Below are 14391 nucleotides of genomic sequence, written 5' to 3' on the forward strand. Positions count from 1 at the left end.
GAAAATTTTTTATGTTATAGTATTAGTTAAAAGAGGCCTCCATGATTTTTTTCAAATTTTTTTGTCGAACCGTTTTCAAATTATCGATTTTTGAAAAATTACGTTACTTTTTTTTAACGCCCATAACTTTATGAAAAATGGGCCAAATGGGACGTTTTTTTTCAAATTTTTTTTAAACACTTTTGATTAAAAAAATCAAAAATTTTTTTCAAACTGTGTTTTTATAAGATTTTTATTGGCAAAAATTTTCGATTTACAAAAAACACGTACTGATCAATTTTCTCCAAAATTTTTTGTAAAAAACTCATCGATTTCACAACTTTTAAGCCTAAATTTATAATGATTATGTGTGTTTGTGTGTGTATTGCATAACCCATAAAACCTGAGAACAAAATCGCGCGAACAAATCTATGCGCAATTCTTCTCTAACAAAAATTATATTCAGAGCAAAGAATCATTAGACAAGCGATATAAACAGGAACGCAGAAATATTATTGTGTAATTCCAGACGAAGAAGGCACTTTGAGATTTAAACAATTTTCATCATCTGTTGAATCTTGAATTTTTAAAATATTTAAACGTGTAAAAAAATAAACGTTACTTAATAAAAAAAATTTATCAAGCATAAATAATAAACGCTTTAATTTCACTGTATTTTTTTCTGAAATCAATTTGTAAACTACTTAGTAATCACTATGTTTTAGATAATTATTAATAGTAGTTCCTGTGTAAATTATTTTTTCTTTTCAGATATTTTTCAGCACGGATAAATAAAAGATGGAAATTAAAAAATTGAAAAAAAAATAGAACCCGTCATTATCTCATTATAAATTTAGGCTTAAAAGTTGTGGAATCGATAATAGTTTTTTACAAAAAATTTTGGAGAAAATCGATTAGTACGTGTTTTTTTGTAAATCAAAAATTTGTGACAAAAATTTGAAAATTTTATAGAAATACAGTTAGAAAAATTTTTTTAATATTTTTTATTGTTTAAAAAAAATTTTTTTGAAAAAAACGTCCCATTTGGCCCATGTTTCGTAAAGTTATGGGCGTTTAAACAAAAAGTAACGTAATTTTTTAAAAATCGATATTTTAAAAACAATTCAACAAAAAAATTTGAAAAAAATTATGGAGGCCTCTTTCAACCAATACTATAACATGAAAAATTTTCAAAAAAATCGAAGATGCAAAACCTAAATGGTGTCCGATTTGGCGTGGAACGCTCTATATACATAGATAAACACATGTGTGTGTGAGTCTGTGTGTATGTGTGTGTGTGTGTGTATACATCTTCTATCGCATAAATTCTGCAAATGCACTTTGCTTGAAAAATACATATGATATAAAGGCACAAAATAAAAATGTATGCAGAATTATTCTTATTGTTAGTACAGAGTAATAGGAGCATGATCCTGGAAAAGTCCCATGTCCGTGATATCGTCATCGTGGACGGGGCCTGGGGCCCACAGAAAAAATAATAAAAATAATATATTTATGTGCGTATGCGTATGTGTATGTGCGATTGCGTATGCGTGTGCATGAATATGTATGTTCAATTGCATTACGGTTTTATATATGTAATATTATTTACTTTCGGAAGGAGACATTAACAATAAAAAAAATAACATATATATTTCATTTATATATATAATTTTCGTTTATATTTCCCAACATTTTATCAACGAAATAATAAATAAAGAGTTTTTTGTCCTAAATAACATTACCGTTTTTCTTTCTTCAAATATACCCTAGAATTCCAAAAAATCCTGATTTTACCATACTAAGTGTACGCTACCGAGCAGTGTACTAAGAGAGAGAGGGACAGCAATGAGAGAGGGAAAGAGGGAGAGGGAGAGAGAGAGAAAGAGAGAGAGAGAAAAAGAGAGAGAGAAAGAAAGAGAGAGAGAGAGAGAGAGAGAGAGAGAGAGAGAGAGAGAGAGAGAGAGAGAGAGAGAGAGAGAGGAATAAATGGGTGCATGCAAATTACATACATAGAGAAAAATAATACGAGAGATATCTGTCCTTGTCTAACGAGGCATCTGTAATCTGTACAATATATCTGTCAAAGCTCGTTCTTTGAAACGGCTTCATAGATCGCAAAATCCTTTTACAGGAGTAAAGTTTAGGTACTAATGAAGGGTGGGATTGTAAAATAATTAGTAATAATTGAAAAAAATGTAAAAATGCCTAACGAGATATCTGTACCATGGTAGAAATACAAGGGTATGCTCTTGCGCATATTTCCGAACCCAGCCAATCAGCGACTTGTTCAAGCTTACGTCACACTGAGCGGCACATTTAAGCAGCGAATCTATAATAGTCATTTATAAAAGCATTTTGAGCGGACAATATGTGAATACAAAATAATGTTGATCATTTATGTGAGAGAAAATTCTGTTTTATAAATAAATAAATATATATAAGCGAAAATATATAAATATAAAAAACGCACGTGACATACGGATAAACGCTCATCGTTTCCCGAATTTGTCTCTCGTTGTAGATGTTAGAAACGTTATTGTTAATTGACGAATTTTATAATTATTTTATGTGGGTTTGTCTAAATATATGATATTACAGAAAATATTATTATTATTAAGAAAAAAAGAATTGTGTGCATTGAATAAAAATCATTGCGACGTACGGAAAAATTTCACATAAAACGAGATTTTAATTTCCAGTCATTTATTATTAAAATTCTGCGAATTATTAGTTTTAATCAAAACTGGTCGGAAAACGATTGGAAAAGAATTGTCAGCTGAGACGCAAAACAAAAATATATTGTGGCGTACGACATAAAGAACTATATATGCAGAGGAAAGATGCAGATAAAAGATCAAATAACAATAAATGCAAATATTTAATATACAGGTTTTTTATTAGTAAATTTTGACATCTTTCTTTTTTTTTGCCTGTGATTTGCGATTGCAATCGCTCGGTTCATTTCGCGCAGCCTAATATATGTCCTAGTCCTAATGAGGCATAGTAATGCCTCTCTCGGTATTTTCAGTGCGGCTACCTGGGCTTCTAGACGACGTCTGAAAGCATAAAACTATATAGTGCTACTTTTAAAACTACACCCAGCAAACCAGAACTATATATATTTATGTATTAGTAATATAATAACGATATGTAATGTCAGCACATTTATGTGGTTTGTTATGTAACTGTGTAAATATGGTTGAGCTGACATTACATATCGATGTTATATTACTGACACATATACGGTTCTTATTTGCTGGGTATACTTTGTGCTTGATGGGAACAGTAATTTATAACTTACATTTGTAACATGATAGCTTCTGTACTGGACGATGCTGGTGTCTGTTCTTCTGTACTGGACGATGCTGGTGTCTGTTCAACATCCATCGAAACTTCATTTGATACAGGCAAAGGCATTGTTTCAGCTAACACATTTTCGTTTGATGTTAGTGGAGGTACTGCATGGAGATGCAACGTCGGGATAGCATCAGGATGTATCTTCCTAGTTCGTGTAGGTGAATAACCTAGTAGATGTTCTTGTAAGGGCTTCGTAAAAGCTTCATCAGCAAAATGCTTCGAACATATCCTAGCTGAAGCAAACAAGGTTTAAGATTCTTAAATATATGCTTATAATAATAAACAAGAGAAATCTGTGGTACAATATTAGTTGCTTTCCATTTACATCAAAACTCAGATAATTCTCACTTGTGACGTCATAACTCAGTTAAATGCACGTTCCTTTTGCATGATGGCAAGTGAGATTCAGCTGAGTTTTTATCTACAATCGAGACTGTTGCGATAATCTGGGAACGCACGGTTGCGAGAGATAGGGTAGCACAGAGAAATCAGACCGTTATGTATGAAAGTCGCATTTATTCTGAAGACGATACACACTCGCACGCCGGTAGCTGATATCTGCGACAGAATTCGGAGCAGGAGCACAGGTGATAAGAGAGGGGTGGTTTGGTCTATCCCGGCCCGCCTCGTGCCGACCTCGTGTCAGCATTCCGATCGCGAAAGTTCGAGAAGCGCGAAAACTAATCGTCCTCAACAGAGACCATGTGCTTTAATGAATCTAATAAACTCACATTAAAAGTGAGGCTATGGACCGGTATTATTATTATGCGATAGCTTTGTCACCAAAATAAGCAAGTAAATACAAAATGACATATCTTACCTGAGTATAAAAATACTCACATATCTGAGTGACTCAGATCACTTGAGTGTAAATGGAAAGCAACTATTACTATACAAAAGTACATACCATTTTTTGGTGAAATATTTTCTTTTCCGCATGCTTGACGCCACTTATTACATAGTGCTGGATCTTTTGGGAAGGAAAAATATTTTATTTTATTTCCTTCGATCTTTCTGGTCTTTGCCAGATAGTTCCCACACCCTTTCACATTACACGTCATTGCGTACACTGTAATAATCACAAACGAATTACTCGACATAAACAGCGAACCGAGCGAACGCAGCCATTGCGAATCACCGAGTACATCCGATTCATTCCGATGCTACACGAATATGACGTAAGCTTAAACAAAAGTGGTGGGAATGCGCAGTGGTCTGACACGGTATGAGCATACCCTTGTATTTCTACCATGATCTGTACCACATGGGCCCGATTCTCTAACGAGAAACATATGCGCTGACACTGCTCTAACAGAAAGGCTGCAAATTGATTGGCTGTCGCACAGTTTTTAGCCAATAAGCTTGCAGCTTTTCTGTTAGAGCAGAGTTTACGCATACGTTTGTAGATAGAAAATCGGGCCCCATATCTGTCAAAGCTCGTTCTTTGAAACGGCTTCAGAGATCGCAAAATCCTTTTACAGGAGTAAAGTTTAGGTACTAATAAAGGGTGGGATTGTAAAATAATTAGTAATAATTGAAAAAATGTAAAAATGCCTAACGATGAGATATTATCTGTACCACATATTTGTCAAAGCTCGTTCTTTGAAACAGCTTCATAGATCGCAAAATCCTTTTATAATAATTGAAAAAAATGCCTAACGAGATATCTGTATTATATATCCACATATATCTGTCAGTTCGATTGCTGTGTGTACAAACCAGACAATGTAGCCAACCCCGAAACTGCCCACAGCTGCATGCGCCATCTCTCGCAAGATCCGTGAACTACTGCTGTGACATGATTGCTGCTCTGCGTGAATATTTTTGTGAAAAATATACACGATCGTTTCAAAGCTCTCATTTTTATTCCAGGCTTAATTTCAAAGGTACGTTATTGTTTGTGCACGTCTTCTGAAGGGTGGGAAAGTTTAATTTCGTACATATTACTTATACAACTGTTTATATTAGAAAATAAGGTTATGAGGTGTCAGCATTTTAAATTTTTTTTCAATTATTGCTAATTATTTGACAATTCCACCTTTCATTAGTACCTCTACTTTACTCCTGTAAAAGGATTTTGCGATCTGTAAAGCCGTTTCAAAATGAGACCTTTGATTGTAATTGTCGGTAATTTGAACGACTTTAGCATCCCCTTAAAGCGGGGAGCACACACTTCTGCACAACGCATTAAATTTTATCTTTTCCGGCACACGTTAACAGTTACGACCTCTATAAATCAGAATATATAAAAGTTGAATCATATTAAATTTATGGCATAAATTACCAGTTACTGAAACTCAGTATAAACTAAAGCATTGAAATCGCAATGTTGAACTTTACCGGTTCCGGCAGAAATTAACGGTTACGGCCTCTATAAATCAGCTTTAATGCGTATGCATAAGAAAATTTATTGGTCCATACATATGTGCATAAGGAAATAGACCAAATTTTCTTATGCTTGCGCATTATGCGTTATACAGAAGTGTGTGCTCCCCGCTTAAAGCAGCAAGAAACGACGCAGTAGCCAATCAACGTATTGCTTTTCCGTAAGAACCAAAAGTTTATTGGCTACCGCGTCGCTTCTTGCCGCGCGGCAAGCGTTTCCGCGTCCTGTGTGCAGAAGCCATAACCAATCAGAAGCGCGAATATGCGTAACCAAAAATGCGAAACGCTTCTAATGCTGGGTCTACAATGCGAGTCGCAAAGTCGCAAGAATTGACTAATCACATTTGAATTTGAGGAGAATAATTGACTGTGATTGGTCAATTCTTGCGACTCACGACTTTACGACTCGCATTGTAGACCCAGCATAAGACCCGGTCTACAATCAGTCGTATGTCGGAGTCGGGTGTCGGAACGTAGCCGATTGTCCAATAAGGAAAATTTGTTTCCGAAAAAGAAATTTTCTCATTGGACCATCGGCTACGTTGCGACATCCGACTTCGGCTGCGGTCCACTTGACACTACAAATGCTTTGAAGCGTTCTTCTTCTCCTTCTTTCTTCATTAAAAGAAAGAAGAAGAGAAATATTTGGAAGCATTTGCAGCGTCAAGTGGACCGCAGCCTCTGACATACGACTGATTGTAGACCGGGCCTAATGCTAGGTCTACAATGCGAGTCGTAAAGTCGTGAGTCGCAAGAATTGACCAATCACAATCGAATTTGAGGAGAATAATTGACTGTAATTGGTCAATTCTTATGACTCACGACTTCTCGTCATGACGGAAAGTCGAATTTTAGTCGGCGTTTTTTTAGACATTCGCCGACTTCAAATCGACTTCAAGTCGACTTTCGTCCTTAAAAAAGTCGACTTTTCTGCCAAAAGTCAGTTTCGGTAGAAGTCGACTTCCCGCCAACTTTTAAAGTCGATAAAATAAACCGCCGCGTACGTCTGGAGGTCGGTTGTGTATCTTCAAGTGAGGTAAAAATGACAAAAGTTTTTATTAGATTTTGATAAATAAAATCGTAGATACACTAATGAATTTTCTCACTTTTGTAATTTTTACCTCATTATTTCAAGATACACAATCGACCCTTTGCTGGAAGGCTAAAACTGATGCATTTTGATTTTTTTTCATATATAAAATAATTTAATTATCTAAAAAACTGTATAATTACAATCCTAATGTTTTATTCTTAATTACAAAGGCGGCCACTGTATGCCGTCATATCTGTGCCACTTCTGCGTGCGCGGATTCCGGCAGCCACTTCTTGTAAGCTGACAACAGAACTAAAATTATAAATATATAATATCCACAGACTTTTATATATACTAGACCATTAACATCTATGGACGCACTGCCGAAAAGCTGATGCGAGTGCGAGGTGCAAATGTGAGTGAAGGCGGCCATATTGAATTAACAATAAGTCACTTAGGGTGCGTTCAGATTCTCCACCCGGGTGCCCCAAGCCACCCAAGCGCCGTTCAGATTCTTTCTATTTCACCCAGGTGGCGTCCGAGTGTATCGTTCAGATTCCTCGCCAACACACCCGGGTGAGGGGAGAAAGCACTCTGTCTCTGACACAGGGTGCCGGCGGGTAGATTTTGCCGTCGAAAGAAAAGTGCGCGAATAGCAAACTGAACTTTGAAGTGAGGGGAAGGGTGCTTAATTTTACAATATGAATCGTAAGCTCCTGGTCACGGAGAATGGTTCTCCACTTATTGAGAATAATAAACTGGTCGTATGGAACGATGATGGTAAGTTATTTACTGATGTGATTTTATTAACGTTCTGAACAACAGGAGGTTATGGTGAATGGTTTCTTCATCTGGGCCACATTCGACATAAGTCCAAGTTTATGTCAACGTACAAAGAAATTCGTTACGTACTTAACGTAACGTAGCTTGTACGGTGGACTTATGCAATTCTTTGTCAATCTTCAAATGATTTATTTTTCTTTTATTTCAACAGATAATTGTCCGGTGTACCTTGATTTAACACCTGAAAATCTAGCATCTTTCAATCTGCGTGTTGAAATAAATTCCTCAGGCAAGTTATTGGTTTTAGTAACTTCTGTTTTACTAAATATTGTATGTGAGACTATTTTATTCGACGAATCTTTAAAGATACATAATATATTAGTTGTATTTCTTATGCGACCCAGCTGGCCAAGTTTATTGATATTCAATTAATATATTAAATAATAAATTTTAATTAAATAGTGAATTGAATATTAATAAACTTGGCCAGCTGGATCGATATAAGAAATACAACCAGTTGTTTTTAATTATTTTCTGATTTAATAACTTAATTATTTCTCAAATAATATATTTATTGGTAAACAGGTGAGACTTCAGTGCCAGAAACAGAACTGTTGTTCGATGAACAGCCTGTTGTAAATTCTGAAGAAAATAAAAAGTCAACAGTTAACATCTCTAGCAAGAAAGGTAAACATACGCATTTTTTTATATTGTAATTTTTTTCTTCTTATGCACTTTGTCTGCTTTATTCATTACCAATTCTTTTTTTTGCCACAGGTGCAGCGTCATGGAAGGATGATTATGCCGTTAAAACTCTCATTGACGAATGGAAAGGACATGAGAGCTATTTCAAGAGCACTACCATTACTAACAAAAAAGTCTGGGAAATGATAGCTAGCAAGTTAAAAAAAGAGAACCCATTCTGGAACTATACCGGACAGCAATGTGAAGACAAATTTAAGGACCTCAGAAAACACTATGTAAAAGCTAAGGATCAGAATGAGAAGGGCAGTGGTCTTCCAGTTGCTACATGCAAGTTTTATAACGAAATGGATGATGTTCTTGGCGATAAGCCAGCTGTGAAGCCTGTGTCCATAGCTTCAACACTAAAGAGGCGTAATGAATTTGATACTCAGAACTGTTCAAGTGCATCTTCTGTACTCATAGGCAGCAGTGAAGGCGACAGTGAAAATGGATGTATTTCTACTCCTAAATCTAAAAAAAAGAAAAGTATTACTGAAAGAAACATTGAAAGGCTACTTACCATAAGAACAGAGGAATCTAAGAAAAAAGAAGAGGCGCAACAGAAGAGGCACACTGAGCGTATGGAGCGACAGGATCGTGCCATTGAGGTTTATCAAAGTGCAATGAACCGACTCCTAGAGAAGTTATAGGAGTTGTAAGTGGTGTATAGTTTTTCTCTGTTTTGACAATGTGCATTACTTTCTTTAATTCCTCTCTTATTTTTTATTGTGGAGTTCCATATTATTGAAGCACTTGACACTTCCGTTGGCTACTAGAGAGACCAAGAAGGTCTATGACCAAAGATTAAATTAATGTATGATTTCGTTATTTGATACAGTTCTCCAGCTAGTCTGAGATGATTTCCGTTTATTGTGCAATTTTTGTTTTGTTCCTAATTTGCATTTACTCTTAATATTACTCTTATTATTATTTAGTAGTATTCTTTTTTTTATATTAATCTTTAATAGTTTAAGTACTTGTCTCTTAAGTTGTAAAAAATCAAACTCACATAATTGTGTGAAATTAATTGTATATAATTATAGAAGAGTTTGATTTTTTAAGGATGGTCTTACCTCAAATATTTTTAAGATTTCTTTTAAATATTGTCAGCTCTTATGTACCTCCTATATTTTTATGTTAAAAGTATAAAAGAATTTAGACATGATTTAATAGTAAGAATGTAGGATATTAATTATCATACAAAAGATATAGGAGTTACATTTTTTTGTGATTGATGCTACCTCAAGTATTATTGGGGTTATTAGATTCTTTGCATATGTTGTCAATTCAGGTATTTAGTATGATTTAATGATTAAAGACTGAGAAACACTTTGAGTTATGTTAAGGATATATATATTTTTTGTAATATATAATTTTAAATATATAAGTTCTAAGGATATATATTTTCTAAGTAAAATGACATGATTGAGAATAAATACAGTTCTATAACAAATATTTATGCTTTGATTCAATTACTTTAGTTTCCATCAAGAAACCTTGTTTACTGACAAAATAATACATGATTAGAAGTGTTACATGACTATACTAAACTAAACAAGCGTTGCGAGATAATTCCTTTTTGCCACACCACCAGCATCATCTTCATCTGCCACTAGGTCTTGAACAGCATGGACTTCATTTTCCTGGCCTTCTACGATGTATTCTTCTATGTTTTCATCAAGTTTTTCGAGGCAGATGTTGTGAAGAACTGTGCAAGCAATTATCACAAAAGGGATCATGTCCGTTCTATTCATGTCTAGATACTTCAGCCTCCGAAATCTTCCTTTCAACAATGCAAAAGCCCGTTCAATGACTTGCCTAACTTTAGACAGTATGTCGTTGAATCTTTTTTGAGCCTGCAAAGAAAAATGTCCTGATAATTTCATGGTTTGGACATGCAGCAAAAAAATTTAAAAATGTTTACCATGTGAGAAAGACTAAAAAATGAAAAACTAATATGATTGTATAGATACAAGCACCGAAGATCCAAACAAAGTATGTGCGTACGGTGTACCGGGAAATCTCAGTTGCGCACAAAATAATTCGGACACAGCAGGTTGATGAATCGGACACAATAAGAACCCATAGCGGTTAGAATCGGATACAATGCTAATCGGACACAATTTCACATGGGTTTGTAATTTTCTACGCAAATCGAGATCTACACATATCGACCGGTGCTTTAAAGGTCGATTGTTCCAACCTGTTGGTAAACTACCTAATAGTTAAATCATATATATGTCTTTGTTTATTGTTTACATTAGACAAAGATAGATATATGATTTAACTACTAGGTAGCTTACCAATAGGTTGGAACAACCGGCCCTAAATCATTGACAAGGTCTATAACTGTACAGTTACATATAGGTTTACAACTTTCCGCACGAAGCGAAGTTCGTTTCACCTCGTCGATAGAAATTGTGTCCGATTGGCCCTGTGTCCGATTTCAACCGTTGTTTGTCCGTTTCTTATTATGTCCGATTAATTTAACCTGCTGTGTCCGATTTGTTCTGTGCGTAACTGGGACTCATTCGTACGTACTCACCGCTGTAAGATTACCACGATCACGAAAAGCAGAAATACACCAACGCAAGACAGGGTAAGCTTTGTCACCAATGATGTATTCCTCGTTAGGGAAATATAACTGTCTATCCCTCTGCACTTCTGACCAAAGATCAGAATTCCTGAACACCCTTATATCACCGACAGATCCTGGGTAACCGGTAAAGCAATCCAGAAACACCAACTCAGAGTCGCATATAGCCTGAAGTATAACAGCATAGTTTTTCTTGTAGTCTTAGTAGGACAGAGGGGCTTTTTGAAAAAAAAATCATGGCAAGTTTAAGCATATCCGGTATTCAGAGATAATGTTTATTTTAATTTCAAACCTGCTCAACAAATTTTACGCATAAAATCATATTATGATTAGAATATTGGAGAAACTCAACAAAATAAATATTTGCATTGTATTTTAAACTAAAAAACTTACATGTGGCTGCTTTATGGAAATGTGAGTACCATCCACAGCTCCAATTATGTCAGGTAGCACTGACAACCTCTGAAATTTCTCTTTCACTGTTGCTAATCTGTCTCCTCTTGGCCACTGTACGACATCTCCAGCGATGTCGTTCAAGGCTTGTACAACTCTCATAAAACTGACACTTAGTGAGCTTTTGCCCATATCAAATCTTTCCCCTACAGACCTGAAACAAATATATTTATTTACAGGCAAGGTTCATACTTCATACTCACATAGTTCTAATTTTCTTGGTCGTAAATCACATATCAACATAATACACTTTAAAACCTGTAATTACATAGTTTTCACTGTCTCTTTAAAAAAATATTTTAAGAGAAACTTACCTGTAGGAATCTGGTGTAGCCAGCAACCAAAGGGTTGCAAGCAATTGCTTCCTGACTGGAATGGGAGGTTTCACACCAATATTTCCTTGCAAAGTTGGTGCCAATCTCTGTTCGAGTCGATTGTACGTTGTAGGTGTCATGCGAAAATGCTGTCTGAACTGTTCATGATGAAATTGTGGGATTGTACGTTCTATATAATCTAAAATTCTTGCAGGTTTACGTTGGGGTCCTCGCAACTGCAAATGTATTCGCATATCCAACTCATCGTCAGAGGCATCACTATCATTACTGCTGTCACTATCACTTTCCATTATCTCTTGTAAAAAATTATTGCTAATAGTTACAGCCAATGCTACAATTCCTTGGCGATCCATTAAGGTTAGGTATTTGTTGTTAGACGTTTTGTTTGTGTGGCGCCTTCATACGGCCCCTAGGTGCGTTCAGATTCTCCAGCCTACCGAGGCCACCCGACAGTAGCTCCGCCCACTCCCGGTCCACCCTACCCTCACCCTCAGAATGAGAAATCTGAACGCACCCTATCGGGTGTTTAGTTGCTCATGATGTGCGTTTATCTGCATTCGTTATTACAGTACATAACGAAGCAGGCGAATGTTTTTGTGTTAAATATTGGTACATGTTATCAATAAGTTTGTAAGTCATGCCTTCAACGTGTACCGTACTTGAATGCCGAAATCGAACCACTACTCCTGTAGTATTAAACCCTTTATTTTGGACGTTCGGTATATCCCAGACGATTGCATAGAAATCTTGTATAAAACCACTTGTATAGAATCTGTAGTATAGCATATCTTGACTAAAATCAACATGGTGGCAAGCATCATGGCCGAGATGCCGGTCAGCGGTCTAGTATTGTATAGAAGTCTACTCTATGATAATATCTAAATATTATTTTATAAATTAAAATCTCATATTTTTCATCCAAACCCCAGATTTCTAGCAGTTTGTATTTGGACACGACTCCCTGCGACTGCAGCGTTTGTACTATTGCTTGAGTGCGTGGTATCAACCTGAAAAAATCATATTGAATTGATGTAATCTATTCGATGAATCAACGTGAAATCGAAAGGGATAGAATAACGATTTACCTGGCCTATGACTTGGTGATGCTCCCAGGTGTCGTCAGCAGCGACGGAACAAATCGTTTCAGCTTAGGGTACACTTGACCCTCCAAGAAGAAATACGCGAACCATTTTACACCGTCCACAGATGCTCTATGTCCATCGATGGTAGTGCCCATCCGGCCTTTCCAAATGTACCAGACACGCGGAAAATGATCTTCCCGGTTCCTTGATTATATCTATAAATGAAAATAATATTGGATCATAATGAAGATTAATATCTTTATAAATAAATAGGAAAAACATTATAAAGCAACAATTTGATAAAAATACCTTGGCGGTGGATCAACCAATGGTTCACTAAGATGGCATAGCGTGGAAGCGAATTTCGGCAATCATTCGGGTTCTATCGCCGTGACACCTCGCATATACATCTTATTCGTTTCATACACCTCTTTATAAACCACCTATTCCGGACTGATTTTCCGTAAAACGCACGAAGAATGCATGAACACAGGTTCCTCCATTTCTGATGGTGTTCTGAAAGATGGTTCAGAATGGAGAGGTCGCATTCAATAGGTCTTAATTATCGATGATAATTAATAACACACCATACCTAACCTCTAAAGCATGTTTCCACTTGGCCTTATCCTGATCCCCTTTTAGATCCGCCATACCTGCAAGAACTATCTGGCGCAGCAATTTCGCTTCCATATCGGTTGGTAACGGCATTCTGTAACAATTCTTGTTGTAGACAATGTAGACAACCGTCTCAAACATATTGCAACATACACATACAGTCAAATTCCAGTATTCTGATCTAATCGAGGAAGTCAACGGGAAGACAATGATGACGACGACGACGACGTTTCGTGGCGGTGGTTGATAGCGCGGCGCTTTTCGAATATTCCTTGCACTCGCGTAAACATTAATTTTCTCCTCCAGCCTCTTCGAGATTCGCCGCCATATTGATGATGCATGACGCGCCGCTTGACTGTTTTCCGTCTTTTTATAGCGACCGTTTACACGTCCTTCTTACGTCGATGTAGTAACCCTAAGCCTCTTCATCAACCGACTTTGAGTTACTACATCGATGTAATAACTTCGTCGTAAAAGAGCGTTTACACGGCATCTAACGTCAGTAGTTATAACATCGATGTTATAACTTTGGCTTAAATCGGGCCGTGTAAACGTAGTCATAGTCGACTATTTAGAAGTCGACTTTTATGCCCGGTGTCCACGATGCAAGAACTTGGTGCAAGTTTTGGTTTAAGCCAATCAACTGGCAGCTCTTACAGAAAAGCAGCAGTTTCATTGGCTTAAACCAAAACTTGGACCAAGTTCTTGCATCGTGGACACCGGGCATTAGTCAACTTTCCGCCATTTTTAAAAGTCGACTAGAAGTCGACTTTTAGCCAACTTTCCGCCATTTTTAGAAGTCGCCTATTTAGAAATCGACTTTTAGTCAATTTTCTGCCATTTTTAGAAGCCGACTAGAAGTCGACTTATAAAAGTCGACTTACCGTCGACTTTCCGTCAACTGTGCTCTTAGGGTTCACACACGAATCGACGGAAGACGTAAGACGTAAATCGTAAGGAAATCCACCAATCAGAGTCCGGGGCTTTACGCGTTACGCGGAAAATACATGCCATGTGACCGCAGCC

General features: G+C 36.4%; 3 protein-coding genes across 5 annotated transcripts; 1 reads left to right on the plus strand and 2 right to left on the minus strand.

The window, feature by feature from the left end:
- Positions 1-2859: 2859 nt before the first annotated feature.
- On the minus strand, positions 2860-4585 carry LOC143907090 (uncharacterized). The gene is made up of 3 exons (XM_077423611.1): positions 4247-4585; positions 3284-3568; positions 2860-3038 (listed from the first exon to the last, which is right to left on the minus strand). Exons 1-3 carry the CDS (start codon positions 4276-4278, stop codon positions 2861-2863), a joined length of 495 nt encoding a protein of 164 aa, XP_077279737.1. The 5' UTR covers positions 4279-4585; the 3' UTR covers position 2860.
- Positions 4586-7219: 2634 nt separating this feature from the next.
- Positions 7220-9652, plus strand: LOC143907334 (uncharacterized). The gene is made up of 4 exons (XM_077424032.1): positions 7220-7537; positions 7752-7829; positions 8126-8227; positions 8318-9652. Exons 1-4 carry the CDS (start codon positions 7459-7461, stop codon positions 8932-8934), a joined length of 876 nt encoding a protein of 291 aa, XP_077280158.1. The 5' UTR covers positions 7220-7458; the 3' UTR covers positions 8935-9652.
- A 2705-nt stretch (positions 9653-12357) lies between these two features.
- LOC143907336 (putative ATP-dependent RNA helicase kurz) lies at positions 12358-13876 on the minus strand. 3 transcript variants are annotated; one of them, XR_013259831.1, is made up of 5 exons: positions 13525-13840; positions 13338-13459; positions 13060-13266; positions 12754-12965; positions 12358-12675 (listed from the first exon to the last, which is right to left on the minus strand). XR_013259831.1 is itself a non-coding variant. In XM_077424036.1 (5 exons), exons 2-3 carry the CDS (start codon positions 13456-13458, stop codon positions 13183-13185), a joined length of 195 nt encoding a protein of 64 aa, XP_077280162.1. In that variant the 5' UTR covers position 13459; positions 13525-13876; the 3' UTR covers positions 12358-12675; positions 12754-12965; positions 13060-13182. The 3 variants fall into 3 exon arrangements, 2 of the variants coding, with proteins under 2 accessions (XP_077280162.1, XP_077280163.1); XM_077424036.1 differs by having other exon boundaries at positions 13348-13459; positions 13525-13876; XM_077424037.1 differs by having other exon boundaries at positions 13343-13459; positions 13525-13862.
- Between the last annotated feature and the right edge of the window lie 515 nt (positions 13877-14391).

The sequence above is a fragment of the Temnothorax americanus genome, unplaced genomic scaffold, assembly GCF_048541705.1.
Source record: "Temnothorax americanus isolate GAGA-0224 unplaced genomic scaffold, ASM4854170v1 Scaffold8, whole genome shotgun sequence".
Lineage (NCBI taxonomy): Eukaryota > Metazoa > Arthropoda > Insecta > Hymenoptera > Formicidae > Temnothorax > Temnothorax americanus.

What these genes read in the sequence shown, in the direction of transcription:
- LOC143907090 (XM_077423611.1), bottom strand. Translation starts at nt 4,278, where the DNA reads ATGCGGAAAAGAAAATATTTCACCAAAAAATG. An exon ending in AAATATTTCACCAAAAAATG is followed by an intron (nt 3,569 to 4,246) that starts GTATGTACTTTT and finishes TGCTTCAGCTAG; the next exon opens with GATATGTTCGAAGCATTTTG. An exon ending in GAAGCTATCATGTTACAAAT is followed by an intron (nt 3,039 to 3,283) that starts GTAAGTTATAAA and finishes TTATGCTTTCAG; the next exon opens with ACGTCGTCTAGAAGCCCAGG.
- LOC143907334 (XM_077424032.1), top strand. Translation starts at nt 7,459, where the DNA reads ATGAATCGTAAGCTCCTGGTCACGGAGAATGGTTCTCCACTTATTGAG. An exon ending in GGTCGTATGGAACGATGATG is followed by an intron (nt 7,538 to 7,751) that starts GTAAGTTATTTA and finishes TTATTTCAACAG; the next exon opens with ATAATTGTCCGGTGTACCTT. An exon ending in TGTTGAAATAAATTCCTCAG is followed by an intron (nt 7,830 to 8,125) that starts GCAAGTTATTGG and finishes ATTGGTAAACAG; the next exon opens with GTGAGACTTCAGTGCCAGAA.
- LOC143907336 (XM_077424036.1), bottom strand. Translation starts at nt 13,458, where the DNA reads ATGCCGTTACCAACCGATATGGAAGCGAAATTGCTGCGCCAGATAGTT. An exon ending in AGTGGAAACATGCTTTAGAG is followed by an intron (nt 13,267 to 13,347) that starts GTTAGGTATGGT and finishes ACCATCTTTCAG; the next exon opens with AACACCATCAGAAATGGAGG.